An 18,010-nucleotide genomic window follows, 5' to 3' on the forward strand; every position below is an offset into this window, starting at 1 on the left:
GTGGGCAAATGCATTTTTGTCTCAGTGCATGCATTGTTTTAGTTTGACAGGGTCGGCGCTAGCTTAGCTTAGCATAATGAATGGAATCCTTTGTTGCCAGCTAGCATGTCCTGAGTAAAAGTAATATAAAAAATAAAATAAAAAACACCCTGCCTAGGAAATCGCCTAGTGTTAATCTGTATCGCTATTTGTACTCGTGAATACGCAGGCCACAAGAAGTAATTAGGTGTTTTTTATTTTATTTTTTATATTACTTTTGCTCAGGACATGCTAGCTGCCAACAAAGGATTCCAGTCATTATGCTAAGCTAAGCTAGTGCTGACCCTGTTAAAACTAAAACAATGCATGCACTGAGACAAAAATGCATTTAACCACCTATCAAAATGTAGGAAAGAAGGTGAATAAGCCCTATTTCAAAAAACGGTGGAGTGTTCCTTTAAGACTTTGCGCTGATTAAAACACAAGAAAAGTCTTACTCTCCACTGATGAGGTCCCAGCGGACAGAGTGATGAGGATTGTTCTCAGGTGTCGCCCAACATGTGTCAATCACTGTGGCAAACTGACGGCCGTCAACCCCCTCAACACGAACTTCCACAAACATCTGCCAGTTTATCTCCACATTCACACTTCCATTAAAGGGCTGGGAAAACTCATCATCCTGATATGGAACCATCCTGACCTGATATCTCCCTTGACCTGCAGGAAGCTTCTTGTGGACAATGCTGTTGAAAAAACAGTGGGGTAGATATGTGGAAAAAGGATGGATACTGACTGATACATTGATTCATACTGTATCAATTCAATGACTCTGTTTTAGAAGTATACAGTAGCATACATGCTCTCAGTATACTTATACATTAGCTGCGTTTACATGGACCCTAATAATCCGATCGTAATCGGACTACTAGCGCAGTCTAAATAAAATAGTCACATGAATTCACGTCAAAGGGGCGGTTTAAACCTTTTTCAACTTGATCTAGAGGACATGTATACACTTGTTCGGATTAAAACCAAAACTAGAAAGTACTGCGCGTGTGCAGTGACAAAGAAATTGCACATTGACATATGAAGTGAGGAACGAGTTGTTGTTATTGTTGAATGAAGTGCCATAAATTACTGTTGTGTCATTCTATTACGTTCTTTCCACTCATCGTCTGTGAAGTGGAGAACGACAACATCCCATCCGTCCTTGTTTCAGACTCTCATCCACAGATGACTTGTTTTTTAGCTCGGGAAGGGGCATTTTTACTGCTTGATAAATATAAGCAGCACGACACAACGGTTCATGTGCACTTTATTTGGCGTTCATGTAAACACTATGTTCAGATTCATCAATCGGATGATCCTATTCTGATTGAAACAAAAAGTGTCCATGTAAACGTATGTGTATTAATTTAATGACTCTATTTTAGAGTTAAACAGTTCAGTTTACAGAAAATTACCATATATATAAAACCATATATAAATTACCATATATTTTTTTTCCCCCTGTAAATAAAGCAGCACAAACGGAGTCCGAACAATAAAGTCCTACCTCTCCAGTGGATTGATTTCCATATTCATAGAGAGTGTTTGGTTTTGGGGGTATATACAGCAGAAATTCAGCTTCAGACTTCTCTTCCTGCTGATGATAACATTGGTCGAGCCCAGAGCTCCGAAAATAAAGTTCTCGTAAATGAAGTGGGTGCCATTGGCCTATGGACCAGAGACATAATATTTTAACATTTTAGTTTGAATGTAATTCAAGATATTATCTGCAAGAATTTTAAAGACATTTTTTAAGAGCAGCTTGCATTTAACTGCAGTATAAAAAATTCAAAAAAAAGTCTTTAGTTTGATTTTAAAAAGGCTTAGTTGTACTTTTTCCTTAGTTGTACTTCAATGCTTTTCAGTCGGTAACACATCGAGATGTGAGAGCTGTGTGTGTTTAAATAGCATATAGTATTTATAATGACTCCTACCACAAGATTTGTACCACAGATGTGGTCATTGTTGTCAAAATAGAACTCCACTCTGCCATTCTGGAGTGTTCCTTTGCAGCTGGGGTCATTGAGGTGTAAGCTGTCAGCAGGAAAACCAGCCTCAAAGAGCTGGCAGCGAGACAAAGACATGGAACCAGAGCTGCTTTCACAAACCTCAGAGAAATCTGATAGGGGGAAAAAAGAGTAAGAACAGCACAGTAGCTTTAATAAAACAAATGTGATTAATTACTTAAAACTTAGATTTGAATTGTTGTTGAGGAATGAGTCCAACCAAAAGAGTCTGGGTCAGGTCTTTGACGGCTCTCATTACAGAAACAGCCGTAAACACCATTTCTCTTTCCACACCATTCATCTTCGGTGCAGCTGAGCTCAGAACAGGGGTCACTCACAGCTGAGAGGAGAACCAAAGAATGAATGAGGCAGCTGGAGCATTTATTTGCTTACAGAAACAAATTAAATTATGTTACCAGGGTCATACGTAGGAAGTTTCAGCCCTCTAATCTTCTTTGTTATTTACAGAAAATTGATGATGAATTAATATTTAATTTCGCTTCTATCTATTTTTCACTCATTCATTTTGTAATCTCTCATTTAAGTAATGCAGAAAGGTATGTTTAAGATTACTTTGAGTTATACATTATATAATAGCCTTCGAACCACTTCCTACGTTTACCACTGGGGGTGACCACACAAATGTCCTCAACAATACTATGTGCATGCCATTGGATAGCTTGACCCCGTGATTTAAGCATAAATGGAATATAATTGGAAAAAGTTGTTGTGTTATTGCAAACATAAAATAATGAAATACTATAATGATACATTGGTTCTTTCAAGTAGATTATGTTATTTAGAATATTAAACATGGTTGCTTTGCTCATGAGAAAATATCAAAACAAATAAAATGTATTTTTCACATACACAACAATATACTGTATAACATCCTAAGTATACATCAGTTGTATAAATGTGTTTGACTCACCTTGGCAGATGACTCCAGCATCTTCATGGTGCCCACAGTAATGTGATCCCCATACATTTGATGGACAGTTTGTCAGTGTTGATTCATTCCCATTGCACTGGACATTACCCAACCATATTTGTCCAGAACCTTGTCCAAAATAAGCAACACTCTTTGCCTCTATAACACTCCCACAGCCCAGTTCTCTACACACCACTGCTGCGTCTGTAGAATCCCAATCATCATCACACACTGTTCCCCATGTTCCATAGTAGAGAACCTCCACTCTTCCAGAACAGCGGTTGGTTCCATTCACCAACTTGACAGCTATTAATCACAAAACAACATAAAGAGAGAAAAACAGGTCATTAGGTTTTAGGTTGTTCATTTTTGTTTGTTTGTTTGTATTTTTGATGAGATAACAAACAAAGTGTTAATATTAGTGGAGTTTCATCCTCCTCAGCATCATTACCTTTGAGTCCTGGCTGTGAGGCAGTCATGTCCAATGTCGCTGTTGAAGCAGAAGAAACTAACACACAAATACACAACAATGTTATGTTTAGATGAAGATGTTGACATATCAGATTGATTGCAGTGCTTTATGTTTTTCAGTTCAAACTCATTTTTTAGGCTGTTTTACAAGTTGTGTGGAAAGCAGATCTGGTTCTAATTGAAAGGTGTATAATTACCTGTCCGTGGTGCTGCACTAGTTTGTGCCTGGCCTATTACAGAAAAAGAGAGATGAACAAAGTCTATTACAGTTCCAGAACGGATTTCTTCATTTGCATGGTCTTTCCCACACTGAGAGTGATATTCAAACGGATGGTAAACAAAAGCTAGGTTTTTTATTCTGTAAACCATTCGCCTTCAACATGCTAAGAAAGTGGACTCAGAGATTCCAAACATGAAGTGAGTGGAACAAAACTCAGTGTCTGACATTGAGACCAGGCCAATTAATTTAGCCCATGCCACCAGCTGGGCAAAAGTTACAAAGTTCTAAATGAAGCTTAATGTACACATTAACTGCGTCCCAATTCAGAGGATGCATCCTTCGAAGGCCGATTGCATCACCGTTGTGCCACAAAGGCTCCTTCAAATGCGGCCTCCAAATGCGTCCTTCGTTCCCCGTGAAGTGAAGGATACAACAGATGGATCCTGGTGGAGTACTGGTACTGGTGGAGCTGGATGATGAGTTGTGTGGTCAAGCCCTTCCTCCAGCATTTGAATTCAGTTTGGAGAGAACGAATTGTTGATCACTTCCTGTGCTTAGGCCCTTCCTCCTCCACTGGTTCCATGGATTCATCAAAACTAAAATGCTTTTGACTTGGGCTGCATGGTAATAAAGACTCAAATTTGGTAGACCCAACCCACCTTGTTCCCTATTTTGTTGTAAAAATTTAAGTTTTACCCTTGGTTTCTTTTCATCCCATATAAACTTTCCTAGCATTCTTTCCCACTCCTTAAAACATGAGCTTGTTAAATACAAAGGAAGGTTCTGGAAAAGAAAAAGAAAGCGTGGCAATACATTCATTTTTATAATTCCTATTTTTTCAAATATTGTAAGTGGCAATATTTTCCAACGCGTAAGATCCTGCCTTAAGGAGTTCTCCAGAATTGTATAGTAACATGTGTACAACTTATCAATTTCTCTGGGAATTGTAATACCTAAATATTTTATTTTGTTCTGATCCCATTTGAACTTAAACTTTTTCTTAAATTCTGTTTGGAGATTGCATCCTATTTCCATGGCTTCAGTTTTAGCTGAGTTTAATTTATAACCTGAAATAGCCCCGTATTTCCCAATTTCCTCCAGAAGGGCCGGTAATGATTTATATATATCAGTTAAGAATATTATGACATCGTCCGCATATAACGCCAGTTTATGTTCTTCATCTTGTATCTTAATGCCCTTTATACACATACTTGTCCTTATGCATTCCGCCAATGGCTCAATGCACAAGGCAAAAATCTGTGGAGAGAGCGGATCGCCCTGTTTTACCCCTCTTTTTATTTGAAAGGGTTTCGATAGCGAGCCAATGGCTTTCACTCTGGCTGCTGAATCATTATACATTCCCATCATTATTTTAATGAATTTCTTGTGAAAGCCAAATTTATTCAAAACTGCAAACAACTCGGTCGAATGCTTTTTCCGCATCCAATGTAAGCACTATCATTTGTTGTTTTGTTTTTCTAGCAAAATCAATAACATTAAGGGTTCGACGTACATTGTCACTAAGAAATCTATTTTTGACAAATCCTGTTTGGTCCAGATTTATAATAGATGGTAAGATTTCCGAGAGCCTATTTGCCATAATGGATGTAAATATTTTCTGATCAACATTCAGGAGTGAAATTGGCCTATACGATGAACATTGTTTTGGGTCCTTCCCTTCTTTAGCTATGACTGTTATAATTGCATTTTTCCAAGTATCTGGCCATTTTCCTGTTTGTAAAACCTCATTAAACACTCTATGTAGAACTGGTACAATTAAGTATTTGTAATCTTTGTAAAATTCATAGGTATAACCATCTTCTCCAGGGCATTTCCCCAATTTTCCCTTTTCAATAGTTTTTATTATTTCCATTTGGGTTATGTTTTTTTACTAAGCTTTCATTCTGGGTTTCAGTCACAGATGCTAGACTTAATTCATCTAAATAACCTGCAATTGTCTGCTTGTCAAGATTATTTACTTCTGAATTATAAAGGTTTTCATAGTAGTTCCTGAAACAAGATAAAATTTCTTGTCCCCCTCTCCTTGGCGTTGCATTATCCATAATTGTGTTGATTACCACTTTTTCTTTGTTCTTTTTTATTTTGGAGGCTAAAATTCGTTGTGCTTTGGGACTATTGTCATAAAATAATTGTTTAGCAAAAGTGAAATCTTTTACAAAGTCCTCCGAATTAATACTCTCTAATTCTTTTTTTGCATCATTCAGTCCTTTTTCTATTATTTTATCCCTCACTTTTAATTCTTGCAACTTTTGTATTTTGTTCTCTATTAACGTTTGTTTATTCTCTCTCAATTTTTTCCTCCAAGATGAGTATGCTATTATCTCTCCCCTTAGGGTTGCTTTAGCTGTTTCCCATAATAATACAGGATTTATTTCACTGTTATCATTTATATCAAGGAATGTTTTAATAACCTCTGTAATTTTTTCTTTAAACATTTGATCCATAAGTAATGAGTTATTAAATCTCCAAACACTAGTTTTTAATGCCCTATACAAATTTAATTAAATGACGACTGAGGAATGGTCTGCCAATAGAAAGGGAACAATCTCACAAGTAATCACCTTAGAGAGGTCATGCTTTAACATAATAAAATAATCCAGTCTTGAGGATACTTTATGTCATCAATCATTAATTAGAGTATGAATACCTTTGAGTCCTGGCTGTGAGGCAGTCATGTCCAATGTCGCTGTTGAAGCAGAAGAAACTAACACACAAATAAACAACAATGTTATGTTTAGATGAAGATGCTGACATATCAGATTGATTGCAGTGCTTTATGTTTTTCAGTTCAAACTCATTTTTTAGGCTGTTTTACAAGTTGTGTGGAAAGCAGATCTGGTTCTAATTGAAAGGTGTATAATTACCTGTCTGTGGTGCTGCACTAGTTTGTGCCTGACCTATTACAGAAAAAGAGAGATGAACAAAGTCTATTACAGTTCCAGAACGGATTTCTTCATTTGCATGGTCTTTCCCACACTGAGAGTGATATTCAAACGGATGGTAATCAAAAATGAGTTATTTTATTCTCTAAACCATTCTCCTTCAACATGCTAAGAAAGTCAACTGCATTGATTCCAAGCATGAAGTGAGTGGAACAAAACTCAGTGTCTGACATTGAGACCAGGCCAATTAATTTAGCCCATGCCACCAGCTGGGCAAAAGTTACAAAGTTCTAAATTAAGCTTAACCCTCTGGGGTCTAAGGTGTTTTTGGGGTCCTTGAGATGTTCTGACATGCCCTGACATTTGTGCTTTTTTCAGTTGCTTATAAACATATTAATGGCAAAGGTGTAATTACACTCTATTTAGCACAAACAGGGCTATCATAATATGTGAGCAACATGTATGTACATGTTTGTATTTTTGAGAGAATAATGTTTATGCATGGTTATTGAAAAAACAAAAAACTAAAGTTTCTGAAATAAGGCAACAAAACACATACTAAATATGTGTCAATAAGACTTTTGACTAATGGATGTCGTCGCCTAGAGTTTTTTCTTCAAAATGATGTGAAAATCATCCTACCTAATCATTCACATAAAACAATCCATTGATTTAAATTTTGCAAGACACTTTATGTTTGGAAAGGCCATATGCGAGTGGGCGTCAACGATCATGCATATTTAGTGGTTCACACCTGAGGAGACAATGGGGCCCGCATACTTAATGAGCCATTCATTCAGGTGTGTCACTGCCACAAGAAAGAATGCAAGAGCAATATGTATGTATGTATGTATATATATATATATATTCTACCAAATTGGTTCACAGTTGGAAGCATCTCATTTTATTTTTCCATGTCTAGTAATTGTGCAGTTAATTCTCATACTGTATTTTCAGTTTTGGAATATGTATCCTCTCCCCAAATTTGTCACTAATAAAACACAATAAAAATGATTTAAAGAAAAGTTTACATCTACCTTGTAAATATATTTTTTTATTAAAAAGGTTACAATTACAACAACAATTCAAGTGCAATCTTTCTTTGTAAAAACTAATGTATACATTTTATATCATACATATTTCAAATTAAGTCATTTGCGTTTGAATAGCGCGCGCTCTCCGTGGGCGGAGTCACATTAAAAATAACTAGAAAAAAAAGTTTGTTGAGACAAACTTTAAGTTGGCTTGAGAAAGCCGGACCAGAGAGTTTGAAGAAGTTAAAAGTAGTTAGAAGTTTAAAGTAGTTAGAAGTTTGAAGTAGTTTGAAGTTTAAAGTAGTTTAAATTTTGATTGATAAATGAGTTAGAAAGAAAGAAAAAAGATAAGTTAGAAAAAAAAGAAAAAAAAAGATTAGTTCGAAAGAAAAAGAAAGAAAGATTAGTTAGAAAGAGAGAAAGAAAGATAGATTAGTTAGAAAGAAAGAAAGATAAGTTAAAAATAAAGATTCGTTAGAAAGATAGATTAGAAAGAAAGATTAGTTAGAAAGAATGAAAGAAAGATTAGTTAGAAAGATTAGTTAGACAGATTAGTTAGAAAGAAAGAAAGAAAGATTAGTTAGAAAGAAAGAAAGATTAGTTAGAAAGAAAGAAAAATAGATTAGTTAGAATGAAAGAAAGAAAGACTGATTAGTTAGAAAGAAAGAAAGAAAGAAAGAAAGAAAGAAAGAAAGAAAGAAAGAAAGATTAGTTAGAAAGATTAGTTAGACAGATTAGTTAGAAAGAAAGAAAGATTAGTTAGAAAGAAAGAAAAATAGATTAGTTAGAATGAAAGAAAGAAAGACTGATTAGTTAGAAAGAAAGAAAGAAAGAAAGAAAGAAAGAAAGAAAGGTGGATTAGTTAGAAAGAAAGATAGATTAGCTAGAATGAAAGAAAGAATGAACGGTGGATTAGTTAGAAAGAAAGATGTATTAGTTAGAAAGAAAGAAAGATGGATTAGTTAGAAAGATTGATAGTTAGAAAGAAAGAAAGAAAGAAAGAAAGGTGGATTAGTTAGAAAGAAAGAAAGATGGATTAGTTAAAAAGAAAGAAAGATAGATTAGTTAGCATGAAAGACTGATTAGTTAAAAAGAAAGAAAGAAAGAAAGAAAGAAAGAAAGATTAGTTAGAAAGATTAGTTTGACAGATTAGTTAGAAAGAAAGAAAAATAGATTAGTTAGAATGAAAGAAAGAAAGACTGATTAGTTAGAAAGAAAGAAAGAAAGAAAGAAAGAAAGAAAGAAAGGTGGATTAGTTAGAAAGAAAGATAGATTAGCTAGAATGAAAGAAAGAATGAACGGTGGATTAGTTAGTTAGAAAGAAAGAAGATTGATTAGTTAGAAAGAAAGATGGATTAGTTAGTTAGAAAGAAAGAAAGATGGATTAGTTAGAAAGATTGATAGTTAGAAAGAAAGAAAGAAAGAAAGAAAGAAAGAAAGAAAGAAAGGTGGATTAGTTAGAAAGAAAGATAGATTAGCTAGAAAGAAAGATAGATTAGCTAGAATAAAAGGAAGAATGAACGGTGGATTAGTTAGTTAGAAAGAAAGATGGATTAGTAAGAAAGAAAGATGGATTAGTTAGAAAGAAATATGTATTAGTTAGTTAGAAAGAAAGAAAGATGGATTAGTTAGAAAGAAAGATTGATAGTTAGAAAGAAAGAAAGAAAGAAAGAAAGATGGATTAGTTAGAAATAAAGAAAGATGGATTAGTTAGAAATAAAGAAAGATGGATTAGTTAAAAAGAAAGAAAGATAGATTAGCTAGAAAGAAAGATGGATTAGATAGAAAGAAAGATGGATTAGTTAAAAAGAAAGATATATTAGTTAGAAAGAAAGACTGATTAGTTAAAAAGAAAGAAAGACTGATTAGTTAGAATGAAAGAAAGAAAGACTGAAAGAAAGAAAGAAAGAAAGAAAGAAAGATGGATTAGTTAGAAAGAAAGAAAGATGGATTAGATAGAAAGATAGATTAGTTAGAAAGAAAGAAAGAAAGAAAGAAAGACTGATTAGTTAGAATGAAAGAAAGAAAGACTGATTAGTTAGAAAGAAAGAAAGATGGATTAGATAGAAAGATAGATTAGTTAGAAAGAAAGAAAGAAAGACTGATTAGTTAGAATGAAAGAAAGAAAGACTGATTAGTTAGAAAGAAAGAAAGAAAGAAAGACTGATTAGTTAGAATGAAAGAAAGAAAGACTGATTAGTTAGAAAGAAAGATAGATTAGTAAGAGAGAAAGAAAAAAGATTGATAGTTAGAAAGAAAGAAAGAAAGAAAGATGGATTGGTTAGTTAGAAAGAAAGAAAGAAAGAAAGAAAGACTGATTAGTTAGAATGAAAGAAAGACTGATTAGTTAGAAAGAAAGTTAGAAAGAAAAAAGAAAGATAGATTAGTTAGAATGAAAGAAAGAAAGAAAGATATATTAGTTAGAAAGAAAGAAAGAAAGAAAGATGATTAGATAGAAAGATATATTAGTTAGAAAGAAAGATGGATTAGATAGAAAGATAGATTAGTTAGAAAGAAAGAAAGATAGATTAGTTAGAATGAAAGAAAGAAAGATATATTAGTTAGAAAGAAAGAAAGATGGATTGGTTAGTTAGAAAGAAAGATGGATTAGTTAGAAAGAAAGAAAGAAAGAAAGAAAGAAAGAAAGAAAGAAAGAAAGAAAGAAAGAAAGAAAGAAAGAAAGAATGAACGGTGGATTAGTTAGTTAGAAAGAAAGATGGATTAGTTAGAAAGAAATATGCATTAGTTAGTTAGAAAGAAAGAAAGATGGATTAGTTAGAAAGAAAGATTGATAGTTAGAAAGAAAGAAAGAAAGAAAGATGGATTAGTTAGAAATAAAGAAAGATGGATTAGTTAGAAATAAAGAAAGATGGATTAGTTAAAAAGAAAGAAAGATAGATTAGCTAGAAAGAAAGATGGATTAGATAGAAAGAAAGATGGATTAGTTAAAAAGAAAGATATATTAGTTAGAAAGAAAGAAAGATGGATTAGTTAAAAAAAGAAAGATAGATTAGTTAGCAAGAAAGACTGATTAGTTAAAAAGAAAGAAAAACTGATTAGTTAGAATGAAAGAAAGAAAGAAAGATTAGTTAGAAAAAAAGAAAGAAAGAAAGAAAGAAAGACTGATTAGTTAGAATGAAAGAAAGAAAGACTGATTAGTTAGAAAGAAAGAAAGATGGATTAGAAAGAAAGACTGATTAGTTAGAATGAAAGAAAGAAAGACTGATTAGTTAGAAAGAAAGGTGGATTAGTTAGAAAGAAAGATAGATTAGCTAGAAAGAAAGATAGATTTGCTAGAATGAAAGAAAGAATGAACGGTGGATTAGTTAGTTAGAAAGAAAGATGGATTAGTAAGAAAGAAAGATGGATTAGTTAGAAAGAAATATGTATTAGTTAGTTAGTTAGTTAGTTAGAAAGAAAGAAAGATGGATTAGGTAGCAAGAAAGACTGATTAGTTAAAAAGAAAGAAAGACTGATTAGTTAGAATGAAAGAAAGAAAGACTGAAGGAAAGAAAGAAAGAAAGAAAGAAAAAAAGAAAGAAAGATTAGTTAGAAAGAAAGAAAGAAAGACTGATTAGTTAGAATGAAAGAAAGAAAGACTGATTAGTTAGAAAGAAAGAAAGACGGATTAGAAAGAAAGACTGATTAGTTAGAATGAAAGAAAGAAAGACTGATTAGTTAGAAAGAAAGGTGGATTAGTTAGAAAGAAAGATAGATTAGCTAGAAAGAAAGATAGATGAGCTAGAATGAAAGAAAGAATGAACGGTGGATTAGTTAGTTAGAAAGAAAGATGGATTAGTAAGAAAGAAAGATGGATTAGTTAGAAAGAAAGATGGATTAGTTAGTTAGTTAGAAAGAAAGAAAGATGGATTAGTTAGAAAGAAAGATTGATAGTTAGAAAGAAAGAAAGAAAGAAAGAAAGAAAGATGGATTAGTTAGAAATAAAGAAAGATGGATTAGTTAAAAAGAAAGAAAGATGGATTAGTTAAAAAGAAAGAAAGATAGATTAGCTAGAAAGAAAGATGGATTAGATAGAAAGAAAGATGGATTAGTTAAAAAGAAAGATATATTAGTTAGAAAGAAAGAAAGATGGATTAGTTAAAAAGAAAGAAAGATAGATTAGTTAGCAAGAAAGACTGATTAGTTAAAAAGAAAGAAAGACTGATTAGTTAGAATGAAAGAAAGAAAGAAAGAAAGAAAGATGGATTAGATAGAAAGATAGATTAGTTAGAAAGAAAGAAAGAAAGAAAGAAAGACTGATTAGTTAGAATGAAAGAAAGAAAGACTGATTAGTTAGAATGAAAGAAAGAAAGACTGATTAGTTAGAAAGATAGATAAGTAAGAGAGTAAGAAAAAAGATTGATAGTTAGAAAGAAAGAAAGATAGAATGAAAGAAAGAAAGAAAGAAATAAAGAAAGAAAGATGGATTAGTTAGAAAGAAAGAAAGATGGATTAGATAGAAAGATAGATTAGTTAGAAAGAAAGAAAGAAAGAAAGACTGATTAGTTAGAATGAAAGAAAGAAAGACTGATTAGTTAGAATGAAAGAAAGAAAGACTGATTAGTTAGAAAGAAAGATAGATAAGTAAGAGAGAAAGAAAAAAGATTGATAGTTAGAAAGAAAGAAAGAAAGAAAGAAAGAAAGAAAGATGGATTGGTTAGTTAGAAAGAAAGAAAGAAAGAAAGAAAGAAAGAAAGAAAGAAAGAAAGAAAGAAAGAAAGAAAGACTGATTAGTTAGAATGAAAGAAAGACTGATTAGTTAGAAAGAAAGTTAGAAAGAAAAAAAGAAAGATAGATTAGTTAGAATGAATGAAAGAAAGATATATTAGTTAGAAAGAAAGAAAGATGGATTAGATAGAAAGATATATTAGTTAGAAACGTTGCTAGGGTGTTCTGGGTGGTTGCTATGGTGTTGCTAGGCAGTTGCTAGGGTGTTCTGGGTGGTTGCTAGGCCTTTTTATAGAGTTCTTAAAATCTTTAATAATGAGTGCCTTCAGTACGGCCTATGGCCCGAATAGGCACAAGCATGGAGCGATATCGCAAGGCTTCAAGTGTGATATTGCTTAAAAAAAAATATATACAAATAAATGTTTTTTATTGGTTTAGGGTGGTTGCTAGGGAGCTCTTAGTGGTTGCTAGGGTGCTATAACTGGTTGCTAGGGTGTGGCTATGAAGATTTTAGGCCATTACTTATTGGTTGCTTGATAATATAAATCCTCTGAGGGAGAGAGAGAGGGAGAGACGCAGGGGTGTCAGGCCCTTTTGGAGTCTGTGTGTGTGAAAACGTCGGTTTGGATTTGAATATTTTTAGAATGCCCAATGTTAAGTCAATGGGACTTTTTTGGCCGCTTTTTCGTCCGCTGTGCGAACATCGTACACCCGATCGCTTAGAAAAGTCATAGCACACCTCTCCTCAATGAGCCGGTCGATTTGATGCCTCACTCATGGGTCTGTGACAAACGGTGCGGGGCAAGTTACGCGCCAAACTTTTGTCCGGAATAATAATAATAACTAGAATGTACATTTCCTGAAGAAAATGTGAAGTGGTGCTTGCAGTGGCAAAACTCACCACTCGGTTGCTAGGGTGTTGTACATGATTGCATACGAGCCAACAACCATGTCTGTACGATGTTGTGGAGCTGAAATATGGCTTCTATATGTTTCAATATGGTTGCTAGGTGGCTCTAAACGGTTGCTATGGTGTGAATACACAGTAACCGTGGTGATATTTTACAGACTGTTTCCCAAACGAAACAAAAGAGCCAAACCCCATCTCTATACGATGTTCTGATGAAAAGACATGGGTCTTGATAAACGGTTGCTAGGGTACTCTGTTTGGTTGCTAGGGAGTGGTTTGGCAGCTGCCAATCATGAAACTCCAAAGGCTGCTTGTCAGTATGAATGATATAAACCAACTCCCATGCCTCTGTGACATTCAGAATGGAAGATATTCCTCTTTGGACTTTGGTTGCTAGGGTACTCTGTTTGGTTGCTATGGAGTTGCTTGGCAGCTGCCAATGATGAAACTGCAAAGGCTTCTTGTCACTATGAATGATATAAACCAACTCCCATGCCTCGGTGACATTCAGAATGGAAGATATCCCTCTTTTGATTTTGGTTGCTAGGGTACTCTGTTTGGTTGCTATGGAGTTGCTAGGCAGCTGCCAATGATGAAACTCCAAAGGCTTCTTGTCAGTATGAATGATACAAACCAACTCCCATGCCTCTGTGACATTCAGAATGGAAGATATCCCTCTTTGGATTTTGGTTGCTAGGGTACTCTGTTTGGTTGCTATGGAGTTGCTAGGCAGCTGCCAATGATGAAACTCCAAAGGCTTCTTGCCACTATGAATGATATAAACCAACTCCCATGCCTCTGTGACATTCAGAACGGAAGATATCCCTCTTTGGATTTTGGTTGCTAGGGTACTCGGTTTGGTTGCTAGGGAGTGGCTTAGCAGCTGCCAATCATGAAATTCCAAAGGCTGCTTGTCAGTATTAATTATATAAACCAACTCCCATGCCTCTGTGACATTCAGAATGGAAGATATCCCTCTTTGGATTTTGGTTGCTAGGGTACTCTGTTTGGTTGCTATGGAGTTGCTTGACAACTGCCAATGATTAAACTGCAAAGGCTTCTTGTCACTATGAATGATATAAACCAACTCCCATGCCTCTGTGACATTCAGAATGGAAGATATCCTTCTTTGGATTTTGGTTGCTAGGGTACTCTGTTTGGTTGCTAGGGTGTGGCTTGGCAGCTGCCAAACATGAAAGTCCAAAGGCTGCTTGTCAGTATGAATGATATAAACCAACTCCCATGCCTCTGTGACATACAGAATGGAAGATATCCCTCTCTGGATTTTGGTTTCTAGGGTACTCTATTTGGTTGCTAGGGAGTGGCTTGGCAGCTGCCAGTCATGAAACTCCAAAGGCTGCTTGTCAGTATGAATGATATAAACCAACTCCCATGCCTCTGTGACATTCAGAATGGAAGATATCCCTCTTTGGATTTTTGTTGCTAAGGTGCTCGACAATGGTTGCTAGGGATGGGCTAGGAAGTGTTGAGGTGATTCATGATTGGCTGTTTGCTGCCCCGAGTCAAATGAGACCACCCTCATGTTTCTATGACAATTCAGTCCAGAGATATCCCTTTGATCTCTTTCAATGGAAGTCTATGGAACTTGTTGCTAAGGTGCTCTAAATGGTTGCTAGGGCGTGGCTTGATAGCTTCACAATGATCCTGAGAGACTGATTGGTCGTCTGAGTAAAATGAGCCTGCCCCCTTGTCTCTATGACACTGTGATCCAGAGCTACGTTCAATACAAAAACCTTATGTAATTTACCATAGTAGGAAAAACACATGCTATGGTGTAGGACGGCCCATTTCATGGGCCGTCCTACACCATAGTAAGTCAATGGGAAACTTTGGGCAGCTCCTGCCCCCCAGGGGTGCAACTTTTACCCCATTGTGAGGTATGTTCTTACAGAGCCTGTCAGCCTCTTCAAATGTGGCAAATCACACGTTTCTGCGAAATCCTCACTCAGAGCTACGAGTCATCAAAGTTCGTCGCAATGTTAAGTCTATGGGATTTTTCGGCCGCTTTTTCGCCCCTGGGGCGAACACCGTACCCCCGATCGCTTATAAAAGTCATAGCACACCTCTCCTCAATACGCTGGTCGATTTGACACCTCATTCATGGGTCTGTGACAAACGGTGCGGGACGAGTTACGCGCCAAACTTTTGTCCAGAATAATAATAATAAGAAGAATAATAATAAGTATGGAGGATAACAATAGTGTTGCTTTGAAAAGCACCACTAATAAGAACTAGAATGTACATTTCCTGAAGAAAATGTGAAGTGGTGCTTGCAGTGGCAAAACTCGCCACTGGGCAGATGCTAACACAATTAACATGTTGTGATACCATGATATACCACATTTTAGCATTATTTACCACGATTTACCATGTTTCTAAGATGATTTACTACGATTTACCACATTCCAGCATGATTTACTATGATAAAACATGTTGTTAAAATGATGCTAGCTTGATTAGCATGTTGGTAGCATTATGCTAGCATTATTAGCATTTTGCTAGCTTGATTAGCATGATGCTAGCTTGATTAGCATGTTGCTAGCATGATACTAGCATGATTAGTATGTTGCTAGCATGTTTTTAGCAAGATGCTGTTGCCAGGTGGTGGTTGCTAGGGTTTTCTGGGTGGTTGCTATGGTGTTGCTAGGCAGTTGCTATGGTATTCTGGGTGGATGCTAGGGCGTTGCTAGGCAGTTGCTAGGGTGTTCTGGGTGGTTGCTAGGCGTTCTGGGTGGTTACTAGGCAGTTGCTAGGTGTTCTGGGTGGTTGCTAGGCAGTTGCTAGGGTGTTCTGGGTGGTTGCTAGAGTTTTTGGGTGGTTAATAGAGCATTTCTAGACGTTGCTAGGGTGTTCAGGGTGGTTGCTAAGGTATTTTTGGTAGTTGCTATGGTGTTACTAGGTGGTTGGTAGTTGTCAAATATGGTTACTATGGAGTTTTTATAGAGTTCTTAAAATCTTTAATAACGAGTTCCTTCAGTACGGCACTCGGCCTGCGGCCTCGTGCCTATGGCCGAATAGGCACAAGCATGGAGCAATATCGCAAGGCTACGAGTGTGATATTGCTTTAAAAAATGTAAAAAAAATGTTTTTATATTATTTATTGGTTTAGGGTGGTTGCTAGGGATCTCAGAGTGGTTGCTAGGGTGCTGTAACTGGTTGCTAGGGTGTGGCTATGAAGATTTTAGGCCATTACTTATTGGCTGCTTGATAATATAAATCCTCTGAGGGAGAGAGAGAGGGAGAGACGCAGGGGTGTCAGGCCCTTTGGAGTGGTGTGTGTGAAAACGGCAGTTGGGATTCAAATGTTTTTAGAACTCCCCATGTAAAGTCAATGGGATTTTTTTGGCCGCTTTTTCATCCGCTGTGCGAACATCGTACACCCGATCGCTTAGAAAAGTCATAGCACACCTCTCCTCAATGAGCCGCTCGATTTGACACCTCACTCAGGGGTCTGTGACAAACGGTGCGGGGCGCATTACGCGCCAGACTTTTGTCCATAATAATAATAATAATAAAAATAAGAATAATAACTAGAATGTACATTTCCTGAAGAAAATGTGAAGTGGTGCTTGTAGTGGCAAAACTCGCCACTGGGCAGATGCTAACACAATTAACATGTTGTGATACCATGATATACCACGTTTTAACATTATTTACCACGATTTACCATGTTTCTAAGATGATTTACTACGATTTACCACATTCCAACATGATTTACTATGATTAACATGTTGTTAAAATGATGCTAGCATGATTAGCATGTTGTTAACATGATTAGCATGTTGGTAGCATGATGCTAGCATGATGCTAGCATGCTTTTACAAGATGTTAGCATGATTAGCATTTTGCTAACATGTTTTCAGCCAGATGCTAACATGATTAGCATGTTGCTAGCATTATGCTAGCTTGATTAACATGTTGCTAGCATGATGCTAGCTTGATTAGCATTATGTTAGCATGATGCTAGCTTGATTAACATGTTGATAGCTTGATGCTAGCATGATTAGCATGTTTTTAGCTAGACGATAACATGATTAGCATGTTTCTAGCATAATGCTAGCTTGATTAGCATGTTGCTAGCATGATGCTAGCTTGATTAGCATGTTGCTAGCATTATGCTAGCTTGATTAGCATTATGTTAGCATGATGCTAGCTTGATTAGCATGTTGGTAGCTTGATGCTAGCATGATTAGCATGTTTGCTAGCATGTTTTTAGCTAGATGCTAACATGATTAGCATGTTGCTAGCATAATGCTAGCTTGATTAGCATGATGCTAGCATGATGCTAGCTTGATTAACATGTTGGTAGCATAATGCTATCATTATTAGCATGTTGCTAGTTTGATTAGCATGATGTTAGCATGATGCTAGCTTGATTAGCATGTTGCTAGCATGGTGCTAGCTTGATTAGCATGTTGCTAGCATGATGCTAGCTTGATTAGCATGTTGCTAGCTTGATTAGCATGATGCTAGCATGATGCTAGCCTGATTAGCATGATGCTAGCATGATGCTAGCCTGATTAGCATGATGCTAGCATGATGCTAGCTTGATTAGCATGTCGCTAGCATGTTTTTAGCAAGATGCTGTTGCCAGGTTGTTGCTAGGGTGTTCTGGGTGGTTGCTATGGTGTTGATAGGCAGTTGCTAAGGTGTTCTGGGTGGTTGCTAGGCGGTTGCTAGGGTATTATTGGTGGTTGCTAGGGCTTTGCTAGGTGGTTGCTAGGGTGTTCTGGGTTGTTGCTATGGTGTTGCTAGGCAGTTGCTAGGGTGTTCTGGGTGGTTGCTAGGCCTTTTTATAGAGTTCTTAAAATCTTTAATA

The 18,010-nt window shown here is 35.8% G+C and overlaps 1 protein-coding gene and 1 long non-coding RNA gene across 5 annotated transcripts in view; one reads left to right on the plus strand and one right to left on the minus strand.

Moving 5' to 3' along the window:
- LOC309490479 (uromodulin-like) overlaps positions 1–18,010 on the minus strand; it is a 148,611-nt gene that overhangs the window by 11,152 nt on the left and 119,449 nt on the right. Inside the window, exons 2-10 of one of the 3 annotated variants that reach the window (XM_082159674.1) lie at positions 6,541–6,573; positions 6,324–6,380; positions 3,633–3,665; positions 3,416–3,472; positions 2,965–3,270; positions 2,254–2,373; positions 1,962–2,146; positions 1,535–1,695; positions 477–722 (exon numbers count right to left, since the gene is read on the minus strand). In XM_082159674.1, coding sequence (XP_082015800.1) covers positions 477–722; positions 1,535–1,695; positions 1,962–2,146; positions 2,254–2,373; positions 2,965–3,270; positions 3,416–3,472; positions 3,633–3,665; positions 6,324–6,380; positions 6,541–6,573 — 1,198 coding nt within the window. The remainder of the gene's footprint in view (positions 1–476; positions 723–1,534; positions 1,696–1,961; positions 2,147–2,253; positions 2,374–2,964; positions 3,271–3,415; positions 3,473–3,632; positions 3,666–6,323; positions 6,381–6,540; positions 6,574–18,010) is intronic. The other 2 variants (XM_082159676.1, XM_082159675.1) reach the window with 2 other exon arrangements.
- LOC309491334 lies at positions 9,048–12,470 on the plus strand. 2 transcript variants are annotated; one of them, XR_014203037.1, is made up of 4 exons: positions 9,048–9,184; positions 9,510–9,812; positions 10,881–10,978; positions 12,409–12,470. It is a non-coding gene; the product is annotated as an uncharacterized lncRNA (long non-coding RNA). The 2 variants fall into 2 exon arrangements; XR_014203038.1 differs by lacking the exon at positions 12,409–12,470 and adding an exon at positions 11,653–11,697.

Source organism: Leuciscus leuciscus (assembly GCF_965113295.1).
Source record: "Leuciscus leuciscus genome assembly, chromosome: 25".
NCBI classification, from domain to species: domain Eukaryota; kingdom Metazoa; phylum Chordata; class Actinopteri; order Cypriniformes; family Leuciscidae; genus Leuciscus; species Leuciscus leuciscus.